At 38.5% G+C, this 24,815-nt stretch overlaps 1 protein-coding gene across 3 annotated transcripts in view; it reads left to right on the top strand.

The window, feature by feature from the left end:
• Positions 1 to 23,476, top strand: part of MED14 (mediator complex subunit 14) — a 62,754-nt gene extending 39,278 nt beyond the window's left edge. For 2 of the 3 annotated variants that reach the window (XM_020898522.2, XM_070461808.1), the window contains 15 exons: positions 190 to 350; positions 459 to 605; positions 1,284 to 1,375; positions 2,115 to 2,267; positions 2,486 to 2,755; positions 5,851 to 5,991; positions 7,555 to 7,666; positions 10,480 to 10,611; positions 12,573 to 12,755; positions 13,618 to 13,853; positions 15,901 to 16,080; positions 16,176 to 16,283; positions 17,613 to 17,738; positions 18,012 to 18,204; positions 20,763 to 23,476. In XM_020898522.2, the coding sequence (XP_020754181.1) occupies positions 190 to 350; positions 459 to 605; positions 1,284 to 1,375; positions 2,115 to 2,267; positions 2,486 to 2,755; positions 5,851 to 5,991; positions 7,555 to 7,666; positions 10,480 to 10,611; positions 12,573 to 12,755; positions 13,618 to 13,853; positions 15,901 to 16,080; positions 16,176 to 16,283; positions 17,613 to 17,738; positions 18,012 to 18,204; positions 20,763 to 20,836 (2,308 nt within the window). In that variant the 3' untranslated portion in view covers positions 20,837 to 23,476. The remainder of the gene's footprint in view (positions 1 to 189; positions 351 to 458; positions 606 to 1,283; positions 1,376 to 2,114; positions 2,268 to 2,485; positions 2,756 to 5,850; positions 5,992 to 7,554; positions 7,667 to 10,479; positions 10,612 to 12,572; positions 12,756 to 13,617; positions 13,854 to 15,900; positions 16,081 to 16,175; positions 16,284 to 17,612; positions 17,739 to 18,011; positions 18,205 to 20,762) is intronic. The other variant, XM_070461809.1, reaches the window with a different exon arrangement.
• The last annotated feature ends 1,339 nt before the right edge of the window (positions 23,477 to 24,815 follow it).

The raw sequence follows: 24,815 nt of genomic DNA, 5'->3' as shown, positions 1-24,815 counted from the left end.
TAGGAATGAAAGTGGGTTAAATGCTATTGTTGTGAATTGCTATGAATTGCTTCCTCCTCTTGCAGAAGGTACCTGGTAGTAGAGTTTGAACCAGAGCTCTACTGTGATACCCTGCCTGTCATTGTGTAAATTGTGCTTTTGTCTTTCTGTGATGTGAAGTACACTTCATATGCTATCTTTCATCACCAGAATTCCTCCCTGTAAGGGTGTAAATGAGGAAACCCAAAAGGCTCTGGACCGCTCTCTCCTTGACTGCACTTTCCGATTACAAGGTAGAAATAACCGCACGTGGGTGGCAGAACTAGTGTTTGCAAATTGTCCACTTAATGGCACTTCTACCAGGGAACAAGGTGAGATGCTTCATACACTTTTGTCTGCATATTTCTATTTCTGTTCTTTTGGTTTTTTTGGGGTTTTTTTTAAGTATTGATTCCAATTAATGTCTCTTAATCCTGTAGGACCATCCCGGCATGTTTATCTGACATATGAAAACCTGTTGTCTGAACCCGTTGGTGGTAGAAAAGTGGTTGAAATGTTCCTTAATGACTGGAATAGCATTGCACGATTATATGAGTGTGTGTTGGAATTTGCACGTTCTCTACCAGGTACAAGTGATCATCTTTTTGTGGGGGAGGGCAAGTATCCTTCCCTGTCCCAATGCCTTTGGAGGAAGTACAACATGTACATTGTTAAAAAAAAAATCCTGAGTATATCTAATGAAAAGTTTTCTGTTTTACCTCAGACTTAATTTCTTTCCCCAGGAGACAGCTACTGTTATAATTTGTATATATTCAGAAATGTTTACACATAGGTATACAAGATTATAGTAGTGCTTATTGAGAATTTACTAGGTGCCATAAATGTAATAACCACTTTGCTTGTATTAACTTATTCATTCCTCACAGTAACCCTATGAGGGAGGTAATTTACCATTCCTCATGCCACAAATGAAGAAAACAAGTCAGAGACTTAAAAGAAACTTGCTGAAGTTCATATAGTTAGTAAAAGACAGGGCTGGAATTGGAACCCCTGAATGTGCTTCAGTACATCTCCCCCGCTGCCCAGCCCTGCCCCTGTCAGTCCAAATGGAAATTGGAACCTGCTATTTATGCTGTTGATCTTTTTTTGTTTTCTTTCTCTTTCTTTTTTTTAAACTAAGTTATAAAGAGAGAGACCTTTCTGTCTAGGCATATAATATTACCAAGATCTCTTCTTTTTCACATAAATATTTCAAAATGTTGCATGTATAATCTTAAATTCCTTTTTGTTTTCTTTCTGTTTAGACATACCCACTCATCTAAACATTTTCTCAGAAGTTCGTGTTTATAATTACCGAAAACTTATCTTGTGTTATGGAACCACCAAGGGAAGTTCAGTAAGTTTATGAATTACTTAAAATTAAAGTTCCTCTCATAAGTCTTTTTAAAAAATCAAGAATTCAACAGTTATGAAAACTTTCTTGAATTAATTGAGGGTACAAGTAAAAATTAGGGATAAAATGATATTTTTAAATACTTTGTTATAGTATTTCGTAATGGTTAACTCTTAAAAATTGAAAACAAAAATTATGCCCTCTTTGGAGTGTGTATTTTTAAAGAGTTTTGGCAACGTAATGTACTTTTGGTATTTGTGTTTCTTTCTTCACTGATTTCAAATCTACTTAGCAGCGTGATTACTATAATGAAGATTATGTACAAATGGTCTTGAACAATACGGTATGTCTACGCTTTTAGTCACATGATTGTTAACATTATTTGATCCTATATTAATCTTGAAGGTATTCCCCATAATCTGTAGTTCTTATTTTTTCCCCACCCCATATGTAAAGTCCTAGAAATTTAGTATACAAATTTCAGCTAGCTAGTTTCTTTCTGAACTCTTCCACATAAAGTAATATCAGAAATTTAGTAGAAGTGGGCTAACTCACACACTCAGTGAATGTACTGATCCATAGTGACAGGACATCTGGAATTTACAGAGTCTAATCTTAACAAGTTGCTTCCCAAAAAGACCTCATTTAGATCTTTGGCATTTTGCCTTAGTGTTTAAAGATTTTTTCTTCTCTTTGTATCTTTTCCTTTCTTGGTTTCTGAAGCATAATCTTTTTGCTTTAGATTAGTATCCAATGGAATTCCATACATCAGAAATTTCACATTTCTTTGGGAACTGTGGGTCCAAACTCAGGATGCAGTAACTGTCACAATACCATTCTCCATCAGCTTCAAGAAATGTTCAACAAAACACCAAATGTGGTTCAGTTATTACAGGTAATAAACTTTATTTTCTGTTTAAAAATAAGACTCAATGTGTCATATAAAACTCCTCAAAAAAATCATGTGGACTTAACTCATCTTTAATGATGAAAGATTTTACAGAATGTGCCAGAAGGAGATTGTCTCATTTGTGATGATTTTTGCCTTGAAGATTCTGAAGTTTTAGCATCTGTACAGAAACTGGCTGCTCTCACTATGTTTGTTCCTTGTAGGTACTGTTTGATACTCAGGCACCGTTGAATGCCATCAACAAACTGCCCACTGTGCCAATGTTGGGCTTGACCCAGAGAACCAACACTGCCTACCAGTGCTTCTCCATCCTGCCACAGTCGTCCACCCACATCCGACTGGCCTTCAGGAACATGTATTGCATTGATATATACTGCCGAAGTCGAGGTGTTGTGGCAATACGGGATGGGGCCTATAGTCTTTTTGATAATAGCAAGTTAGTTGAAGGTTTTTATCCTGCACCAGGACTCAAGGTAATGGACTTTAGTGTTGGAGAATTACTAAATATAAATGGAATCCCTAAAACACTTCCTTTAAAAGTGAAATAATGAGGGAAAGCAACAATTTCCTATTTAAATTTAATGAGTAGCCATGTTACTACTCCCTGTAGTAGTAACTACATCTAGTAGTAATTCATCATCTCTGTAGCTTTATTCTGAAGGAGCTAGAAATTCTGTGCCTATGTATATGAAATGATAAAATGTCCTTTTATTTCCTTACAGTGTAATGAGTAAGGTGGAAGGTACTCAAGATCTTGAGTCCTGTTTGCTATTTGGAGTTTCAAGGAACTTTGAAAATAGCTTTTATCAGTGAATATTGAGAAGCTTTGAGCATCAGTTCAACTGTGATTTTTTTTTTTTAAATGTAGGGTCCTAGGCCATAACCCCTGGAGATATTGGTATGATAGCTCAATTGTATGTTCTTATAGTTTAGAGTCTAATAGTTCCAAATGACTTGTATTGAAAATTAGTCCCACTCTTGCCGTTCTCCTACTCTGTACAGCTCTTTCTCATGGTATTCACACTTTTACCTCTAAATAGCATTCTTTCATTGCTCTTTGTTGACTTCTTAGTTAAGGACATTATCTGACTCTAATGGAAGATGAGGTTTTAATTCTTTTTTAGTTCTTTCTTATATGCCCCTTCTTCCAGGCTCCTCTCAGTACACATTTGCCTTCTTTTCCTTCAGCCTTGCAATATGGTTAGGGTAGCAGTTTCAATTAGATAATTTTTCAGTGTTCACATTATTATGAATATTATAACACTATTCTACCAAGTTTACTATGATTACTTTTCCTTTATTGCTCAACATTTTATTTTCCTGGGAATTATTAATTTTTAAAAATTCATAATTAATTAAAATTATTAGCTCTCTCTGTACTTACTACTAACAGCCTTAAAGTCTCTCCCCTCAGTATGTATGTAACTCTCCCCTCAGTAAGTTCACAAATCAGATACCTTATCAGTTTCATCTTGAAGCCATCTCTTCCACAGTCTCTGACCTCTAAACGCTCCAGACTTTTTGCCTAATTTTGATTTAGGGATCTGCAGAACAGTGGTGAAGCGGGAGAGTCCTTCATTTCTCTTGTGTTGCTTGCCCTGTGACTTGGACCCCACCTCTTTTTCTTGTTTTACTTCATTGTTTTGGTGGAATACTTTACGTTGCTCCCTGGGAGAACCTTGTGTGTTGGCAAGTGTCTTTAGTTAACCTCATATAGTTGAGGGAGGGGCTTGATATAGAATTCTAGGTTGCACTCATTTTCTGTAAGAATTTTGAAAGCATTGCTCCATTGTCCTCTAGCTTCTATTGTGACCATTGAGATGTTTAATCCATCCCACTTCTTCAACCTTATGTGAACAAATGGACTCCTTCAGTCTGGAAACTTACACCCTTTTGTTCTGGGGAACTTCCTTATGCTATTCCTCAAGTCTTTTTCTGTGTATTCTCTGTGAGCTCTTTTTGGTACCCCCACTATTCTGATGTCGGGCATCCTGGACATATCCTCTGATTTTCTTTTCTTTTCTGTTTTTTATCTCTCTGTTTCTAGGAGATTTCCTCATTTTCCCCCCAATCCTTCTATTTTTGATTTCCATCAAGAACTTTTTTTGCCATCTTTTTAAGAAAAAATTCAAGAGCTCTTTTTGTTTCTCAAAGTTCATTTTATGACATCTGTTCTATATGGCTACATTGTCCTCTCTTGAAGGTGAGACTTGTTGACTGTGATCTTCACTGCAGGACGATCTGCTTGGGCCATTTCATAGGGTAACTCCCAGTGTCAGTAGCTTTAGATCTCTTTGTTGGGCCAGTGTGAGGACCAGGAGAAGAATATCAGAACTCTGCATAGCTGTTGTGCACTGGCTCCCAATTTTTGGCAAATGAAATAAGAGAAGGAAACTGGTATTCTCAGCATTCATTCTGGAAACTTTAATCTTCGTTTTTAATGTGGTACCCCAGCTATCAGTTGATCCTAGAGTCCCCCAAATCAGACGCCTTCTGCCAAGTGGTAGAGGTCGGCTTCATTCAGTGAGAGGACAGAGGCTCTGAAGGGTTTCACTGTCTCGTAAAGAGACTATCACCCAGTCCTTCTGCTTTTAGTTTCTTGCATTCTCATTTCCAGAGGTGTCTGATGCTGTCAGTTCCTGTGTATCTTGGAGATCTGTGTGGAAATAGCTTTGCTTCTTGGCTTTCCCCACTGCTTGCTTAGGAAACGACTTCCTCACATCGGATAGTTCAGTTACCACTCAGCCATCTGCTCTGCAGCCTCCTAGAATTTATTGCTGTTTCTCTCTTATCCCATTCTTTTTGTCTTTGTGACTTTTGCTTAAAAAATTCTTTTAGGAGTTTCAGAGGGGTGTTGAGAGAAGATGAAATGAGTATTGTGAATAATCTATTACCTTTAATTAGAAATCAGACTATGTACCTTTAAAAGCTTCTCAGTTATTCTGATAAGCTTATAATCTATATTTTTGAAGATTGGGAAGGTAGAGGGTATTAAAAAGCATCTGTGATTGAGACACAAATTCTGTTAGCCTCGCCTAATTTTTGATGACATAGTCTATAAAACATACCCTTATCCCATTCTTGATAGTTCAAGACTGTTGCATAAAATAAAAAGGGAAAAGATGGCTTGCTTTCTTTTTTCAATTTTCCTCTTTCATATTTGCTGGCTTAAAAAGTGAGAACTCTCACTAAGTAGGAAACTTTCCAAGTCATTGAAGTTGTTTACATGCCTGCCATGCAACTTTTTATTCTTTGCCACATTTCTGATTCAGAAATTAATAAAGTATTTTGACCAGGATATACTTCTTTCTTTAACTTTTGTTCACATAACAGCATTTAACTTAGATTTTTTTATTGTTGTGTTTAACTATTTTCCTCAATTTTCCCTCTTTCCTTCAAAACGATGACAATCTCTTCTAGGTTGGCCTAACAATGGTGGCCATGTGTCAAATTTGTATTTCAGAGATAGACATGATATGCTTGTTTCTGTTAACACATTCTAAATGATTAAGAATATCTTACTAAAGTTAGATAAAATAATCTAAATTTTACCTGTTTATATCCATAGACATTCCTGAATATGTTTGTTGACAGCAATCAGGATGCTCGAAGAAGGTCTGTAAATGAGGACGATAATCCCCCATCTCCCATTGGAGGAGATATGATGGATTCTTTAATCTCACAACTCCAACCACCACCACAGCAACAGGTGATGTCTAACTGATATTGCACATGGCATCACATTTGTGTTACTTAACAGGTTCTACAGATGCCTGCACTTTGTTAAAAGGCGAGGAGGTCCTTGGTGGACCCAAGATAGCCATATGAAAAATGATGACAAAGGGAGACAGGGGGAGGCTTCTAGTGAAGGGAAGTAAATAGTACCAGGGACAGCATTAACCTTAGACTCATGCACTTAAAATAATTTCGGGTGATCACCCATGTGGTCATAAAAGATAATGTCCAAATGACCAGTAAGCACAGAAAAGGTGAACGTTGTCATCTGACATCACAGAATTATACATTAAAACCATGGTGAGTTAATACCCCATACCCACAAAAATGGCTTTAAGGAAAAATATTAGTAATCCTTGCCAACATTTGGTATCAGGACCCCTGAAACTCTCACTTACTACTGGACAGTATGTAAAATGGTACAGCTACCTTGCAGTGGTGTTTAGCAGTATCAGAGTGCTAATGCTGAACATTATGCATGCCTGTGATTTAACAGTTTTACTTTAGGTATATGCGCAACAGAAGTGCAGCTGGAGAACACAAGAATGTTCACAGCAACATTATTTATGCAAAAAATTATAAACAACCCAAATAACCGACAAAAGAAGAATGAGTGAGTGAACTGGAATACACTGAAATACTTCACAGAAAAGAAAAATGCTGTTGCTCCATGCAACAAAACAATGGTTTTCACTGATAGTGTTGAACAAAAGAAGCCAGACTCTAATGGAGTACATTCAGTATTTACATGAGATGCAAAACCAAGCTTGAGTGATGGAGGTCAGAATACTGCTTACCTTTTGAGAGGCGATAAGAGATTCAGAAGGTGGGTGGTGATAAGAGATTTGGAAGGAGGGAGGCCTCTGGGGTTCTGGTAATGTCCTTCAGTATCTTGACTTATGTGGTGGTTACATTTATAAATCCTCATCATTTGTGTGCTTTGTTGTATGCGACTCATACTCTAGTTAAAAAAATAGACTAGGAAGAATTACGTTGTCCTAGGTTTTTCGTTACTGGAGATGAAGGTGAAGGTGAGTAGGGATCAGGTTGAACAATCATATTTCACTAACTCTAAAATGCCACCAATGTAAGGTGCACTGTTTTTATGTACTGCCTGAAACAGTGCTGCCAGTTAGACTGCAACATGCCATGAATTGGAAGACACACCATAATTTCAGAGATGTTAAAATGTGGGGGGAGTTGATCTTAGAATCAGTGAAATGATAGATAAATAATACTGATAAATCCGTGATTTGGTAGATAAAATGAGCAAAAAAAAACATCTTGAGGGATAAAGTAGTGGTACTGCAAGGTCAGGAATGAGGACGTTGCTATTTTTAGAACACTTTGAAAGGTAGCTTTTTAAAATTTGCAATACTGGTGTGAATTTGGGGCATTTTCACACTTCACCTTTCCTATTTGATAACCAGTGACATGTAAATGTTAATTAACACTGTAGCTCTTGATTGGGGAAAGCCACGCCCACATCTGCTACATGGTTGGCCATTTTACCAACAAGGAATTTTCTTCTTTTCAGCCATTTCCAAAGCAGCCAGGGTCATCAGGTGCTTATCCTCTTACTTCACCCCCTACATCTTACCACAGCACAGTCAACCAGTCTCCCTCTATGATGCACACACAGTCTCCAGGTAAGATACTAACTCTTCTCTTTGTCATATTCAACTTTCAGATCCCGAATAGACACACATACAGTGAGAAATCGTACAACATGTAGCCTGAGACTTCAGAGAGAACTGCTTTGCTAGTCTATGGCCAGATATTTGCTATTCATTCATTATTGCAGGGTTGTGAAATCTGTGTTTGTGATTCAGGAGCACTTTTAAAAGGTTTGAATTAAGTGGCAGGGTTGTCACCCAGAACCAGACTCATGGTGCAACTCCAGGAATCACAGCATGGTCTGTGTCACAGCGTGATCTATGTCAGAGGTTGACACACTCAGGCCTGTGGGCCATGTCCTACCCACCACCTGCTTTTGTAAATAGTTTAATTGGAACACAACCACACCCATGTATGTAGTGCGTGTGACTGCTTTCCTGCTGCAATGACTGCTTACAGAAAAGCTCCCTTACAGAAGGAGCTGACAGAGCCCCGGTGTATGTGAATGGTGCCCCACCCTCAGAGTTAAGCAGGGCACAACCTGCTTGTACGAACAAAATGGCTCTGTGGGCAGCCTCATGAAGTGCGATGTAAAAATTGCTAGAGAGTGCCAGATTTAGACTTTTAATTGAACTGTTAATTCAGTATGTTAAAACAGTATGTTTTAAGCACTTGCTGTGTGTCTAATGCTGCTGGGTGCTGGGGATTCAGCAGTGAGCCCAATAACAGCCCTGCTTCTCAAGCTTACCCTGCTTACTCAAGCCCTGCTAGCTCAAGCTAGCAAGGAGGACTGGTATGAGATTTGGGGGTAGATGAGCCCTTCCCTGCTCATGGGAGTTGGTGTCACCCCCAGTGAAGACTTGGATCATTGTGTCATTGAAGGTTCCCGAAGGCTGAGCTGGTGGGGGACTCAGCCCCTGTGAAGTTCCAACAGTAGACAGTGTGGGAGCCTAGGGAGGAGCAGCTGGGGAGCAAGGGAGAGAATGGGAAGCAGGGACCCAGGCCCTGAGGGGAGGGGGTTTCTAGGATGTGAGTTGAGACTGGTTTCGCATAGAAGGAGAGATGATTATTTTGAAATAATTACAGTAGCAGACAGTTCTATAGTGCTTCCTGTGCACCAGGCTCTGTTCTAAGTACTTAACCCATTTAATCTCCACAGCAAACCCATGGCATAGGTCCTATTATTTCCCATCTAACAGAGGAAAAATGAGGCATGGAGAAGTCAAGTCACTTGTCCAGGTCACACAGCTAGATATGTAAATAAAGATTAACTAAGTCAATTAACATATTTCTTGAATGTAAATATGTTAATGTTGAATTGATACTGTATTGAACTAATACTGCATTAGGTATTATATAACGTTAAAAATATGAAATTCTCTTACATAATAGTGGAGAATTTGAAAACTGCTGGTATTGAGGATAATTATGGTAATGTAGCAAGTATTTTAATGTTGCATTCATAGTTTTGGTAGTCATAGTCCCTTCCCTTCCTAATTCTAAATTAAAGTTAGTCCTGTGGCTAAACACCATCCTTAAGCTTATGTCTCCCAGTTTTTTATATTTCCATCTAGGCCTCTCTCCTAAACTCGAGTCCTGTTATTTTCCAGCTATCTGTTCAGCATTTCTATGTATCGATAGCTGTTTAACCAACATCTGAAACTCAGCACGGCTGAAACTAAATTCCTAACACCCTCCAGCTGTCCCCTATATGGCTGCTCCCATAGACACCCCATTTCAGCAAGTGGCAGCTTCTTCCTTCCTGTTACTTGGGCCAAAGCTGTAGGAGTAGTGTTGGACTCCTTTCTCTCATACCCACAGTCAGTCAGTTACCAAATATCGTCAGCTCCATCTTCAGACTTTATCTAGAACCTAACCATTTTTCAATGTCTTGGCCTTCACCCTTTCCCGAGTCACTAACTATCTTTACCTAGGTAATTGCAGTTACCTCTGACTGGTTTTCCTGCCCCCTGTCCTATAGTCTTGTTTTTCAATAGCAGCTAGAATGATCCTTGGGGAACAGAAGTTAGGTCATGACTCCTCTGCTCCAAATTCTGCAGTGGCTTCCCATCTCTTTCAGGGTAAACCCTAAGTCCTTAAAGTGGCCTACAAGTTCCTGTGAAATCTGGGACCCTCCTCCCACCTTTCTGACCTAATTGTCTTCCATTTCCCTTCCCCACCTTGCTCACGCTGTTCCAGCCACTCTGGCCTCCCCCTGTTACATTTAACTGCTGCTACTGTTGGGGCCTTTGCACTAGCTCCTCTCTCTGCCTTCAGTGTGTTATTCCCTGGATATCCTCATGCCTCATTCTTCACTTCATGTCTCAGCCCACATAGCCCCTTCTTGAAGAAGTTGCTCTATATAAAGAGCAGCACCTACCTCCACCACCACACGATATATCCCCCTTACCTTGCCCTGTTTTTCTCCATAGCACTTAGCATAACCTGACATATATTTGTCTTTCTCATTATACTGGAAATATAAACTCCCACGAGGGCAAGAATTTTTGTCTCTTGTTAACTGCTGCATCCCAAGTACCTACAACAATGCTTGGCATGACATTGATGTTCATGCCTTTTTGGTGAATGAGTGAATGAATGAATAAAAAGGTACACTGCATATATATATTTTTTAAAAGCATTAGTCAATGTAAGAACTAGAATTGGGGCCCCATGGAATTGATCTCTCTTTTAGTGGTGAAATTGTTCCAGTTTTTCTTTGTGCTACTTCTGGGAGCTTTACTACTTGTTTCTTTAGTCTGTAGATAGAGTCTTAACTTGGGGTCCTTGGTCAGGACATAATATGTGTCCTGCAAGATCATCTATAATTATTTTCCTTTATTAGGAAATCTGCATGCTGCCAGCTCCCCGAGTGGGGCTTTGAGAGCCCCATCACCAGCATCATTTGTTCCAACTCCTCCCCCATCCTCGCATGGAATCTCAATAGGACCAGGGGCCAGTTTTGCTAGTCCACATGGTGAGTCCATACATAGAAATCGTTAGAGCATAAGAGTTTGATGTGAAAGTAGTTTTTGTGAAATAAAAGTTTTTTGGTTTTTTTTTTGCAAAATTAGCACTTATATATTGGGGAAATAGCAAAAGAAAATATGTTTTTCCTGGCAATTCCCCTGCAGTCCAGTGGTTAGGACTCAGCACTTCCACAGTAGGGGGCGCAGGTTCAAAACTAAGATCCCAGATGCTGCGTGGCTCAGCCCAAAAAAGAATGAAAAAACTAGGTTTTTGCTAATAACACCACCAAGAGATCTACCAGTTAGTCTGTCTGCTTTGAACTCTTTCCCCCCTCACATGACCTGTCATGTACCTGCTGCTTGCCTGCTTGCCTGAATCTCTTGCTGTAGCTTGCTCTCTACCCATCTTGTCTCTCTGCTCAAACACCACCCCCTCAAAAAAAATTGGGACCCTATCATATGTATTGCTTTGAGACTTGAATTTTTTAACTCAAAATTTCTATTTTGAATTTGTTCAAATAGATAAAGAAGCGGTAGCCAGTCAGGTGTTTCCCTTCCCTTTGACCAAAACCACCTAGTTCCTCTTCCCAAAGGCATTTAGTGCTGTTAATTTCTCATGAATTCTTGGAGAGATGTTTTATGTGGAGTGGTCTTTCCCTCTCTTTTATGTACATGGCAGCATACTGTACACCGTGTTCAGTGCCTTACTTTTGTCACTTAACTATATCATGAATCCCATGCCAGTTCTGAACATAAAGAGCTTCCTCAGGTTGTACAGCTGGGTAGCACCTGTGATTCTACTCTTTACTATGAATATTTGCAGGAATATTTCTGTTAGTAAAAACTCTATATCATCATACTAATGGCTTCATAGTATCCCCTTGTCTGGGCATACCATGATTTAATTGCTCTCCTAATATGATACGTTTAGAATGTTTCTAATTTTTCACAACTGAAAGTGGTGTCTTCTCTGCTCACAGGATTATTTCCTTTGGTAAGTTCCTAGAAGTGGAATTGCTGTCTCACAGGGTTTGAGAAATTCTAAAGCTTTTGAAACATTGCAGATTGCTCACCTGAAAGGCTGTGCCAATTTCCTCTAGTATCGTACAAGAATGTCTGTTTTCCTGCATCATTGGCAGCACAGGGTATTGTGATTTTTAAAGAAGTCTCAGTCACTTTGATAAGTAAAAAATGTCATCTTACTGTTCAATGTGTGTTTTTTTGATTATTAGTGAAGTTCTTATGTTCATTAGTCTTTTCATGTCTCTTATTTTACGCCTGCTAGTTTATCTTTTGCCTATATTCTTGTGTTTTTTCTTACCGATTTGTAAGATTAAGTAAGGAACATTTACTCTCTGATATATGGTAGTGTTTTCTCATTTTGTCATTTGGTTACAAAGGGGTATAAATATGTTAAAAGTATCTGCAGGATGAAATTTTAATTTGAGATTGTTCAGGAAGTCACTGCTTTCAAAACTTGATTCTTGGTTCATTTCTTAGTTACTGTGTCTTTTACTAAATAAAGAAAATGAAAAATTCCCTCTCTCCAGCCTTCTCTAAATAGATTAAAAACATAATTTGTCAGGGTTAGTTTAAAATAAAAGATTTCTGCCCTTAATGGAGCTTTGAGGTTTTTTTTTTTTTCTCTTTTATCTTTTCAACCATAGTATTTCCTATATAGTCTAAAGGAGACTTATGTATTATACATCTTGAACCTTATGTAAAGGTAAATTTTATCATTTCTCAATTTTTTTTTTAATGTTTCTAATTTTTGTATCATGTTAAAAAGTACAAAAACTATACCAAGTAGAGATCAAATGTGTCATGTACATCAGGCTTTAGTGACATATCTTTCTGAAAGAAAATAATAAAATTATCACTACATAGGGTATAAGCATGTGAATGTTGTCAAATACTTTTCAGGTATTAAAATACAGGTTTTGAAAACCATTTGTTTACTTGTTTGCAGGAACCCTGGACCCTAGTTCTCCATACACTATGGTGTCACCAAGTGGCCGAGGAGGGAACTGGCCAGGGTCTCCTCAAGTGTCTGGCCCCTCACCAGCAACACGCATGCCTGGGATGTCACCAGCCAACCCATCACTACATTCTCCAGTTCCAGATGCTTCTCATTCCCCTCGAGCTGGAACAAGTGAGTGTCATCAACATTTTTATGTGAGCTTTTAGGATAACCAACAAATGACCTATTTTAATCATCCTATCCCATCCTCACATTTGAAAGTCATGACTTAACAAGGATACTTAACAACTTAAACTTTTATACAGTTAGTAAGTTGGTTGTAATGATAGTTAATTTGCAAAGTTGGGCAGAAGAAGGGGAATGTTTTCTCCAGAATTGGAGGAGAGTCTTGTACTTCTGTCGTGACTGCTAACTTAGCTGCAGTACTGGACCTTGAAAGATAATCTCAAGGTAACTGGCATAGTTATGCAGATTAATACAGAAGAATTGTACAGATATGTTCATCAGCTTTTGCCGCATGATTTTTTGTGGCTTAAAGCAGCAATTATATGTTAGCTTGCCGTTCTGCAGGTTGGCAGTTTGGGCTGAGCACAGCTGGATGATCTTGTGCATATGTGGTCAGCTCCTGGGTTGGCGGGGGTCTGGCTTCTCTCTGCTTCGTGTGGTCTCATACTTAATTTGGGCTTGTTCGCGTGGGCTGGAGAAGGTTCCAAGAGAGTGAGTAAAAGCTTAGGCCTACAGCTGGCACCGTGTCACTTCCAGTGCCTTCTGTAGGCCACAGCAAGTGACAGAGTGAGCCCAGAATACAAGTAAAGAAGTAGACATCACTCCTTGAAGGAGTTGCCATAAAGTCACACTGCAGGGGACCTGGCTGCAAGGAGGAAAGTAACTGTAAGGAAGCTTATATGTGATTGTTACACCACAAGGAGTAACAAACAGTACAGACTGCTATATAAAAGCAAAGCTAAACAGGGAACAGTGAGATAGTATGCATTTGCTTAAAAAAAAATAATGATGTTTTCCTTCCCAAAAGGTTCCCAAACGATGCCAACAAACATGCCTCCACCTCGTAAACTACCTCAGCGCTCCTGGGCAGCCTCCATCCCTACCATCCTCACTCACAGTGCCTTGAACATCTTGCTGCTGCCCTCTCCAACGCCAGGCCTCGTGCCTGGCCTGGCAGGCAGTTACCTTTGTTCTCCACTTGAGAGATTCCTTGGATCAGTCATCATGAGACGCCACCTTCAAAGAATTATTCAGCAGGAAACGGTATGTGGGTACCTGGTGAATTCCTGGGTGGTGATTGTCAAGTGCTCAGATGCCTCCCAGAATAGGATCTGAACTGTTCCCTCACCTCCTTTAACCTGCTTGTTAGAAATACGCTTTCTCCCCACCCTAGCATTGAAAGTGGATCCACTGTTTTCTTTACCTTCTTCCATTAACAAGTTGCTTCTTTTAGAATTAGCTGTACTGTGGCTGACATGAACCTGGAGATAGATCTCCACTATACCATGAGACAAGTGTACTCAGGGTCTGATTTGGCAGAGAATAGCACATGAGTAATTACTTGCCTTCTGGAATGCTTCTGCAGGCAGGCTGACTCTGAATCTGTGATCCTAAAGTTATTTCTGATCACAAAAGGATGAAAGCTGCTTTTGTGTGTGTGGAGCCTGTGTGGGCTTCAGTAGTTGTGGTTCCCGGACTCGAGCGCACAGGCTCAATAGTTGTGGCACACGGGCTTAGCTGCTCTGCGACATGTGGGATCTTCCTGGATCAGGGATTGAACCTGTGTCTCCTGCATTGACAGGCTGATTCTTTACTGCTGAGCTACCAGGAAAAAGCCCCGAAAGCTGCTTCATAAATACATGAGCAATTGAATGGATTTCAAACTCCTGTAGAAAGACTTCTATCCTGTGGTGATAACCATTAGGAAATAGTTCAGAGTTGAGAGCACCAGTTCTAGAATCAGGCTACCTGAGTTTGTAGCCAGGACATGCCACTGGCTGATATAAGCTTGGGCAAATTTCTTCACCTTTTTGATAATAATAGATAGTAGTATCTACCTATTTCCCAGCAGTTGTGGGAATTTGAGATAACTTTATATAAAACCTTTACATAATGTCTTGGTATTCAGTTATATATTATTTATAATAATTATTGTTATTGATAACTTATGTTAATGAGGTAGTCAGAATGGTGAATGCTTAAAATAGCCTCTCAGCAGATGGCACCAAGCTATTTTGCAACCTTTACATTTGAATTTGAAAGAAATAAGTTTTAACATAAGTTGAATAAATTAGCATTTAAAATGGCAATCATCAGACCCCTGATCTAGCCTCATCTCTGCCAAGAAGCCTTTGAACCTCATTTTGCTCGTGTGCATAGGGGCCAAGTCCTGCCCTCCATCTGTCTTTGTAAAGTTTTATTAGAACACAGCCACACACATTCAGTTGCCTATTACCTGTGGCTGCTTTCACCCATGATGGCATCATTGGGTGGTTGCAGCAGAAACCATAGAACTTATATTTACCAATCCTGGGCTAGCATAAAGTCCCAATCCAGATCTAACATTCTGTAATTGAACTTTTTATTCTTTTTTTTCTAATGGACCATTTTTTAAAATTTATTGTGGACAATTTTAAGCATATACAGAAATAGAATATATAATTCCCTTTTACAGTGAACCTCTCTGTTCTCATACCCACCTTCAACAGTGAACTGACACTAATATTATTTCATCTATAACTCCTCTCATATTGTTTGACAGCAAATTCCTGACATCATTTCATCATAAATATGGTTTCTTTATAATCAACTATCTAGTTGGTGTCCATATTTCCCAAGTTGTCACAGTTTTTAACCATCTGAATCTGAATGCATACACATTTTTAAGTCCTTTTTGTATTTGTTGAAGAAGCCATATCATTTGTCCTTCAGAATTTCTCACAGTCTGGACCTTGGTGATCACATCCCTTTGGAAATCACCTGACATGCTCTTTTGACACCCATATTTTTGTAATGTCTATCAGTCCTGTGGATCTGACTACTGAATTCAGGCTCAAGTTGGTTGTTTTGCAAGAGTATTTGATAGGTGGTGTTATGTTCTTCCATCAAGAGACACATAATGTTTGATCACCTCTCTCTCTGCTATGTGGTTAGCAGTTGCTGGTGCTCAAGGCCTAGATACTCTTGTTTTGGAACAGGTCTCAACTTAGTTGTTTTCCTTTTGAAACAATTATCTACTTATAATTACATTTTCTCTTTGACTTACATATTGCCTCATATGTTAATTTGATGCATGCTTCTTGTTTCGCAGCTACAGCTGATAAATTCCAATGAACCCGGGGTGATCATGTTTAAGACTGATGCGCTGAAATGCAGAGTAGCTCTTAGTCCTAAAACCAACCAAACACTTCAGCTAAAAGTGACACCCGAAAATGCAGGACAGTGGAAACCTGACGAACTTCAAGTTTTGGAGAAATTCTTTGAAACGAGAGTATGTGTTTCTTAATGCATAATTTTAATACACTCTGTGAAATAGAATCAAGGTAGAATGAAGAGTAACTTAACTTGCTTTATTTATCCTTGTAGGTTGCAGGACCGCCATTTAAAGCCAATACATTAATAGCTTTCACCAAGCTGTTAGGAGCTCCTACACACATCCTCAGAGACTGCGTGCATATTATGAAGCTAGAGCTGGTAAGTTACAGAGACAAACTTTTCTAGCCAGGTCAATCAGAGGAGGCTGGAGTTGGTGGGAGAGCATATGTTGGTTTTCACCATTATGTACCTGCATTTTCCTTTTGCATTCTTACTAATTTTTAACTTAAATTTTATTTGTCTTTGGGTAGGTAACACAATTCTCTTGTATCTTTTGAGTTTAGAATGAGACAGTGGGAAATTTCACATCCGTCCTTGTCCAGCTGTCTAGTCCTCCTCCCCATAGGTAACCTTAGTTACCAGTGACTTCCCTCTTACAAAACCAAATACATTTAATATCTTCTTCCTAAAAAAAAAAAAAAAATAACTTCTCCCTGTTCTTAGATCATGAAATAATCCTCCCATGCCTAATACCATTTACTGAAAAAGCTGTCTTCTCTGGGGAAATTTTTAATGCCTCTTCTGTCCTATGAAAGTATACAATTAAATAGCTGGAATCCAGGTGGAAGCCAATTTTATTTTTCCAGTTTTACAATAGTCCTTCATTTTAATGTTTCGAGCATTGCTTCGGGTAACTGTAAATACCTCACTCCTTTTTTCAGTTGGTGTTTTACTGTTAATATTGGGACGGCACTGTTCCTTTGCTAACAGTGTCAGCATTTGGCTTCTGCTCTGATAGGCTATAGGAAACATTATTTACATTTAAAAAAAAATCCATTTGAGATTTTTTTAAAGGTGTAAATATTGTCACTAAAAAAGCTCCAGCAGATATAATTTAAAATGATTAGTACAGTTTGACTAGTTGCTTTTAGGGAAGGAGTTGGAAATGAGACTGGGAAGTCTAGACTGGCCCCAGTTAGGAAGTGCCTTGAATGCCAGTGTTGGTACCTAGGTGGCAGGGTGGGGGTGCTTGGGGCAGCATGGATCCCTGCGTGTCCCTGAGAATTTGTAAGCTAAAGTAGAACTGTGCTCTAGGACATTTGGCTGGCAGTGGTGTAAGGGTAGACTGGGAGAGGAAGCCACCAGAAGGGAGCGTTACAGGGGCCATGAGAGAAGTTATGGATCCCTCAGCTCCTTGGCATCAGTGAAAATAGAGAGGCAGGAATGGATGTCAGAGACAACGAGGAAGCAGAACCCACTGGCCTTGGGGATTAATGAAGTGGGAGGGAAGGAAAGGGAATATATCTCATAAATCTAGAGCTTGACTCTTCAGTTAGCAACTTCACATGTGTATTTCCTTTGAAAAATGCAGGTTATCAACTTCACGATCTATTGATAAGTGAGTATAAAATTCCAGTTTCAGGCTCCTACACTGCAGTATAATTAAACATTAATATGATTTTATCATGATTTTTTTTTCCAAAACAGTTTCCTGACCAGGCAACACAGCTAAAATGGAACGTTCAGTTTTGCCTGACGATCCCTCCCAGTGCACCACCAATTGCACCTCCTGGGACACCTGCTGTGGTGCTGAAATCCAAAATGCTATTTTTTGTAAGTACCACCTGGTGTGTATGTGTGAGTTTAGACTTCATGTAATCTTGGTTTCTGTAGTAAGAAATATATTGAACCTGGTAATTGTGTGACACAGTTGCATCTTAATCATAGTATTTAGTTGTTGGTCATTTCTTTTGTTATATTTAATTTTCTTTTACTTGTTGTATCTTTAATCTGAATAAATGATTGTACCTTTGAATCATTTTCAGTAAGTATTTTGTTTTCTTACTGTGTTTTTATTTTTCTTTTGTATGTGCTGTATGTCAACAGCTTCAGCTGACTCAGAAGACATCAGTCCCTCCCCAAGAACCTGTTAGTATTATAGTTCCAATCATTTATGACATGGCTTCAGGTACCACCCAGCAGGCAGACATTCCCAGGCAGCAGAACTCTTCTGTTGCTGCTCCCATGATGGTCAGCAACATTCTGAAGAGGTTTGCAGAGATGAACCCACCACGACAAGGTACATGACCAGTAGATGATATTTTATTGCATATATGTTATAAACGTTCTTCTGAGAGGCCCCCCTTTCTCCCCTCTGCTTCTTCCTTACCCACCTCACCCCTCCAATCCTTGTAGTAGAGCTCTGGTTGCCGTGGCCCTGTTAATGTCTGCCTGTCGCTTTCTTCCTCTCTCACTGGCTCTTCAGCTTTGTCCACGTCTCTGCTGCCTGGACTTTATTTTTGTTCATGATTTACTATTAGGACTGACCCAGTTGCTAATGCCAGAAGCTTGTATTTATAGCACACATTGCTACTAAGCCCTAGGTTAGGATGATAGAATTTTCCATGGCTGTGAATTCCTGCCCCACCATCGATACCTGCCACTCTGTACATCACCAAGTTGAAATGCATGTTGGTTTCTCATATTTCATGGTTCAGTCATGACTAGAATAATATCATCCAAATTTCTGTATCTCCTAAATGTTTTGTGAAGAATAAAAGCTGATACAAATGGCATCCTGCTTTTTGGGCTTCTTATCTAAGTGTCAGGTGGGTGCAAGTGAACCTTTTCACCAAGTGCACAGTGAAGCTCTCAAAACGGAACATTTTCAAGGAGACCAGAATGATTCTGGCATATAAACACAGTCCCTTCAATACTGGAGTAGCCTATGCTTAACCTGGAATTCCTGGCAGTGCTAAATTTTTGGTTATAAAACATAATGCTCAGCAAAGAGAACATACCTTCCATTCTGCTTGTTTGTAACATTAAGGAAATTAAAGTACATTTTGCTTATATCTAATATTAAGGAAATCCTCTATATCTTTCTGTTTAGAATAGTATGATAACAGAATTCATTTTTTTTAAATGAGGGGAAGTTGTTCTCTGAAACATTTTTTATTACCACAGTTTCAAAATTTTTCTAGACACAGGATCATGGGAGAAGTTATATTTTCAGCTATTTGTTACCCCATATTGTGTACAAAGACAAGTTCTCACTTAAAGCATAGTTTATAAGGAACGCACTGGGCAGTAGAGAAGGGTGTGCTGCTTTTGTTGTAATGCTTCTTCTACTTCTTATAATTTCCTGCTTTCATCCTTTGACTTACCTCTTCTTTCAGCTCAAAATAGGTGCTTCAATATCAAAGTTTAAAGCTATCAGCATTTTCAAAGCATGTATTATATTTTCAGTATAACCTTGATTACAAACACCATTCCTTCACAAGCAAATGACTATCATTATTATGTCTCATGGAATTTAAAATTTAAAGCAACAAATGTTTTGATCCTGTTTGGGATCAGGCAAGTTTTTCTCCCTATCAATAATGAAAATGGGTTTTTAAAAAAGAAAAAGATGTAACTTCTTTTATTTAAGAAATTGTTGAGATATTTTGGGAGTAGTTTTCTTTTATTTGACCTTAGCCTGGTTAAACCTTTGGGGTTTTTTTTTTGTGTGTACCTTAATTTGCCAGTGGTTGGAGAGAAGGTTGCAGTGACTTGCACAGGGTCACTGCACATCCTGCTCTTTGCTGGAGGGCCATTATTCAGTTGAGGTCTTCACTTCCCTCACTCACAGCCTCTCAGCGTTAGACCATGCTCCAGGGGAAGGATCAGGTTTGGGATTTATCATATTTACAACTGGTTTTGGTCAACTGTATTGAACTATTTGTAATTTACATATACAGAAAGTAAGAGGCGCAGGCTCTTTGGTCCTTGGAGCAAAGGGGAAATTGAGAGGATGAATCATTAACCTCCTACAACCCCCACTCCCCCCACACACAAATCTTGGTTTGGATTGTTGGTGTGCCATATTTTAGCCTCCCTTCCCTCCTCCCAGACTCACCACTTCCTCCCCTGGTGAAGGAGGAATCACTTTACTTTTATTCATTGATTTTAACATTGAACTCCAGAAGTTGATCAGTTCCTTGAAATCTTGGGGAAAACGCCAATAGATGTCACAGACCTACACTGTCCAGTATAACTGCCACTCTCCAGATTTGGCTATTTAAATTTAAGTTAGTTAAAATCAGATAAAAAGTATAAAATTCAGCTCCTCAGTCACACTGGCTATATTACAAGTACTCAGTAGCCACAGCACACATAGAGAATATTTCTGTCATCACAGAAGATTCTGTTAAGACAGTGCTATCACAGGAGTTACCTGGCCTTTAATGTAACAGCAGAAGGATGTCATTGATGTTGTAACTAATGCATAAATATAAAACTAGATCTTTCGTTAGATTCAAGAACAGGTCATCAGTAGCCTTGAAGTCCAGCTTCAGAGGCTTATCCAATGCTCCAGTGTTTCTGTAGAGAAACTCTAGGCATATTAACTTAAATTCACATCTAACTGGGAGTTGCCCAAAATGTCTTCATGATGAAAAAACCCAAACCAGGTATCATCTAATAAATACCTAACACCAAAGCTTAATCCCCTATAAGCTGTGCAGTTAAAATTTAGTCTTTCGTTTTGATCTTTAAAGTTCTTACTAATTTTAGATTTAACTACCCCTACCCCACCAGTGTGTTATCATCTTTCCTGTATTGCGAATAGCTAATGACCATTTTTCTCTGTTGCAGGTGAATGCACAATATTTGCAGCTGTTCGTGATTTAATGGCTAATCTTACACTGCCCCCTGGTGGGCGTCCATAGACACTATTGTTTTTAAACCAGGAAGGCTGAAAAAGAAACAAAACAACAAAAAAAAATCTGAATTCAGCCTTCAGTTTAAAAAAGAAAAAAAGGACTTTTTTGACTTTAAGAGCTAAATATTCTAAACTGGCAAAAATTTTCAGGGTGCACTTCTTTCATCAAAAAGACCATCAATCTTTTGTATAGCTAACTTGTATAGTGTGTTTAAATGGGACACATTTCAAACTAGGTAATACATCAGTGTCCGTTTGCCAGTAATAGATTTAATATTCTGTTTTATACTATAAAGTTACGGAAATGCCAAACTTGTTTATTTAAGTGTTTTCTTATGTTTTGGGTGTAATAGTCATTTTTTGGTTTTTGTTTTGTTTTTTAAGGCAGGTCTGTCATTTTTGAATACTGTAAAACTGTGATGAACTTTATATTGAAGCTGTATTTTAATATGACCGCTTTGAATCCTTACATGAAAATGTTCTGGGAGTTGTTATAAACACACCCCAAAGAAGCAATATTTAATAAAACTAGGTTTAAAAAAAAAGACACAAAAACAGTGACACTCACTTGTGTGTATATCAGCTCTGTAGACTTCTCGGCCTCCCTTTATCTTTAACCTTGTGGGGCCAGTAAGTAATTTCTAATAATATATGTCTGAAATTTGACCAAAACATCTGCTTGTTTCAAGATTAATTTATTTTCTTCAGACATTCCTAACTTGACTGATGGTTAACATTTAGCACCTTGGTTGTCTTTCAGTGTAGGAGTTGGATTAAAAAAAAAGAACTCAGTCTTTGAGAAGAGATAGTGAGTAGTTCATATTGATCAAAGATTCAAAATAATGCAGTCATTCTCTGCTGAGGATGTGGGAACTTTTCTGTTAGGCAAATGTAGTTTACAGGATACTTCTGCACACAGCATTCATTAGGAAACCAAGAACTTGAATGCTGGACCCTTGCATGAAATTTCTGTGACGTTTCTTTATCTTGAGTAACTTCTTCCCCTTGCCTTCCTCACCAAAACTGGGGTGGTTCTAAACAATCCCAATTTAATTTATTGTCAACAAAATGAGAAAATGTTTTACTTGGAAGAAACCTGGTACAGTCCACTCAGCTTGAAGAATCCAAGACCCAGGGCCTGTCCTGGGTCAAATGGAGGTTCTGTTACTGACCCATCTCAGCAGTTTCTTTGGAGCAATGTGCTGCCTCTCCCAGTCAGTCGAGAACTTTTTTAAGCTTCAAAGAGAATGATCCAAAGCAAAGGTCTTCTGAAGATTTGATGTTATTTGGGAAAGTTTCTTAAATGGTAATACCATGCTGAGTTGTCTGGTCACTGTACTACTGGTTTTCCATGAAATTTTAGATGCTTTGTCTAATTCTACTTTAAGATGATTTAATTGAGCTTCTGTGACTGTCAATTACCAAATTCTAGTTTCAGGCATCTCATTGCAGTTGTATCTGTCCTCAGCTTTGCTTGACTCTATTCATTTCTGGTCAGAGTTGAGGCCTTCTTTGCCTTTTCTTCTATGTCTTATTTCTGCCTTCATTTCTTGCTTCTCACCCCCAACTCTGCCACTTTGTGGAAGCAGGTGACTAAACTTGTATCTTTCCCATAACTTAGCTTTTATCCTTCTATATTTGGTTCAACTTACAATGGTAATCACGTCAGTTTGGCAGTCTGAGATTTTATCCAGGGTCAGCCCTTTTCTATTTGGAGTTGAATCCTTTCTTTCATGTAGAAATATACATGTGTATACAAGAAATGTATTTTTATCTGCAGGATAATATTGTCTCAAATAATTTTATTAATAGAGTTTCCCTTTTAAGGGTGGTTTTGAAATATTAATTGCATTTTTAACATGATGCATTCAGTGAATACTTTTTTGCTTATTAATAACTCATCTCTGAATGCATTGTACAAATCAAAAGTAAGATAGGATTCAGTGAACAGAATTTGGTTTTGATGCTTATTAAAAGTAAATCCATGAATTAGAATTTTGCTATCATACTTGATACTTGGAATTGGTACATACTTTATTACAGCTGGAAAATGCCTAGCATTTGGATCTTAAGTTTTATCACAAGCTATGTCTTTTACAACTCTTTTGTTAACCAAGTTCAATCAAAGGGACTGGATACCCATAGGAGTTTTTCCTAATTGATGGTTTGGATTTTTAGTGTGTTTCAATGTGATTATAGTAATTTCAGTAATAAATGAAATTTATACACGTTTCAGAGAACTAACAACTCTCTAGTTAATTTTCATGAAGATGTTTTGGCGAATAGTCTGGTTTAACCTTGAAGAAATTGGTCCTGATTTGCCCCATCTTTTTTCCATCTGCTGAAATGCCATTTCAGAATGTGTAAGTATTTTCAGAATTACGAAGAAAGCGAAAACTTTACCAGAACATACCAAGTTATTAACAGCAAGAGCTGAACCTTTTGTTTGAAAATTAACAATGAGTGAGCTAAGTGCAGGCATAAACTAAAATATACATGATTTTGAATTTAAATTCCACTAATAACTTTACTGTGTTGCAGTTAACACAGTAACCTGTAAAGCAAGGATACTAAATGGTTTGTTAGTCATTTTTTTGGATCATGGTTGATTTGATAACTTCAAGAAATAAAACTTTGCCACTATAAATTTGTATCCAATTTCAACATAAAAAAGAAATTCCTTTCATGGTTTCTTCCCCAGAAGAAATACCTATTACATTTTACTTTAGTCATTTACTATCATCAAAGTGTTCCTGATATAAAATCATACACAGGAAACTACAAGTGAACTTATATTCAGGTAATTTAAGGAACAGAAAGGAGAAACATTAATGTATATTTCATTGTATCCTGTGGAATTTCCTTCTTCCTTTGGTTTAATGGGAATGGACACTGTCTAAGGAAATGTTTTGAAATTTACTAGGGATGGATTTAATATTGAGGTTTTTAAGGAAAAATTAGAGGCTAGCCAGCATTGTGTGCTGCATAATTCCAGGAGACTGATCTGCTCACAGTTTTCTATAAATTGCCTCCATTTTCAGGTAGCCAGTGAATTGTTAAAATATCTTGCCCAGGAATGACTGACTGAAAGGGCACATTTAGGTCAATATAAAATAATAATATTTACTGAGAGCTTACTATTTCCAGGCACTATTCTAACTATTTGAGTCTCTTACTTGTCACAACCACCCAACAGGGTAGGCCTCCTTTTTCTGCTGAGTAAACTGAGGTCCAGAGAAATGAAGTAATTTGCTGAGATCAAATCAACATTGCTTAAGATCAAACAGCTAAGAAGCAGCATTTTGAGTCAAAGCTAGCACTCCTAAACACTACCACGCTTCTGTGAAACAAAGTCAGGGGAAGACTTCAAACGTTTAGACTCTTCCCTCAGAGCCTTTTGACTACATGCAATTTTAACATGTCTTCCAAGCTCAAGAAGCTCACTAAAAGTAACTAAAATTGAAATGACTTCATGTCATTTAGAGTTGACAAGCCACTGCCTTCTGACCTTTACAGCACTGATTTGGAACTTAGCTTACCCTATGCAAGGAGCTCCAGCTATCATATAACCAAAATCATAATCTCAGAACGATGCTTCAGAACCATAGTGGAAGAAGTTCCTCATCCCACTCGGGACGATGCAGCCCTCCAGAATCCAGGTGATGTGGTGTCCTGTTTGCCTCTGCTAGGTGGCCCAATGGCAGAAGTTTTTGAGCTTCGTGTCACCTTGGCACACAGCAGGCACATAACAAGTGCACGGTCCAGACAGCCAGCGGTCAAGTTTAACTAATGTCCAGATATGCTACAGTCATACTAATGTCCAGATATGCTACAGTCAATCTGCAGGTTTAGGATACAGTTAAGTAAACTTTCTAGAACTATATAATGCAAGGAACATATGTAATCCAAGAACTGGGCCTTAAGCACTGTCTAGAAAGTGAAAGTGAAGTCTCAGTCGAGCCCGACTTTTTGCAACTCCATGGACT

Source organism: Odocoileus virginianus, chromosome X (genome assembly GCF_023699985.2).
Source record: "Odocoileus virginianus isolate 20LAN1187 ecotype Illinois chromosome X, Ovbor_1.2, whole genome shotgun sequence".
In the NCBI taxonomy this organism is placed as follows: Eukaryota; Metazoa; Chordata; class Mammalia; order Artiodactyla; family Cervidae; genus Odocoileus; species Odocoileus virginianus.
This window is presented reverse-complemented; position numbering and strand designations above follow the sequence as displayed.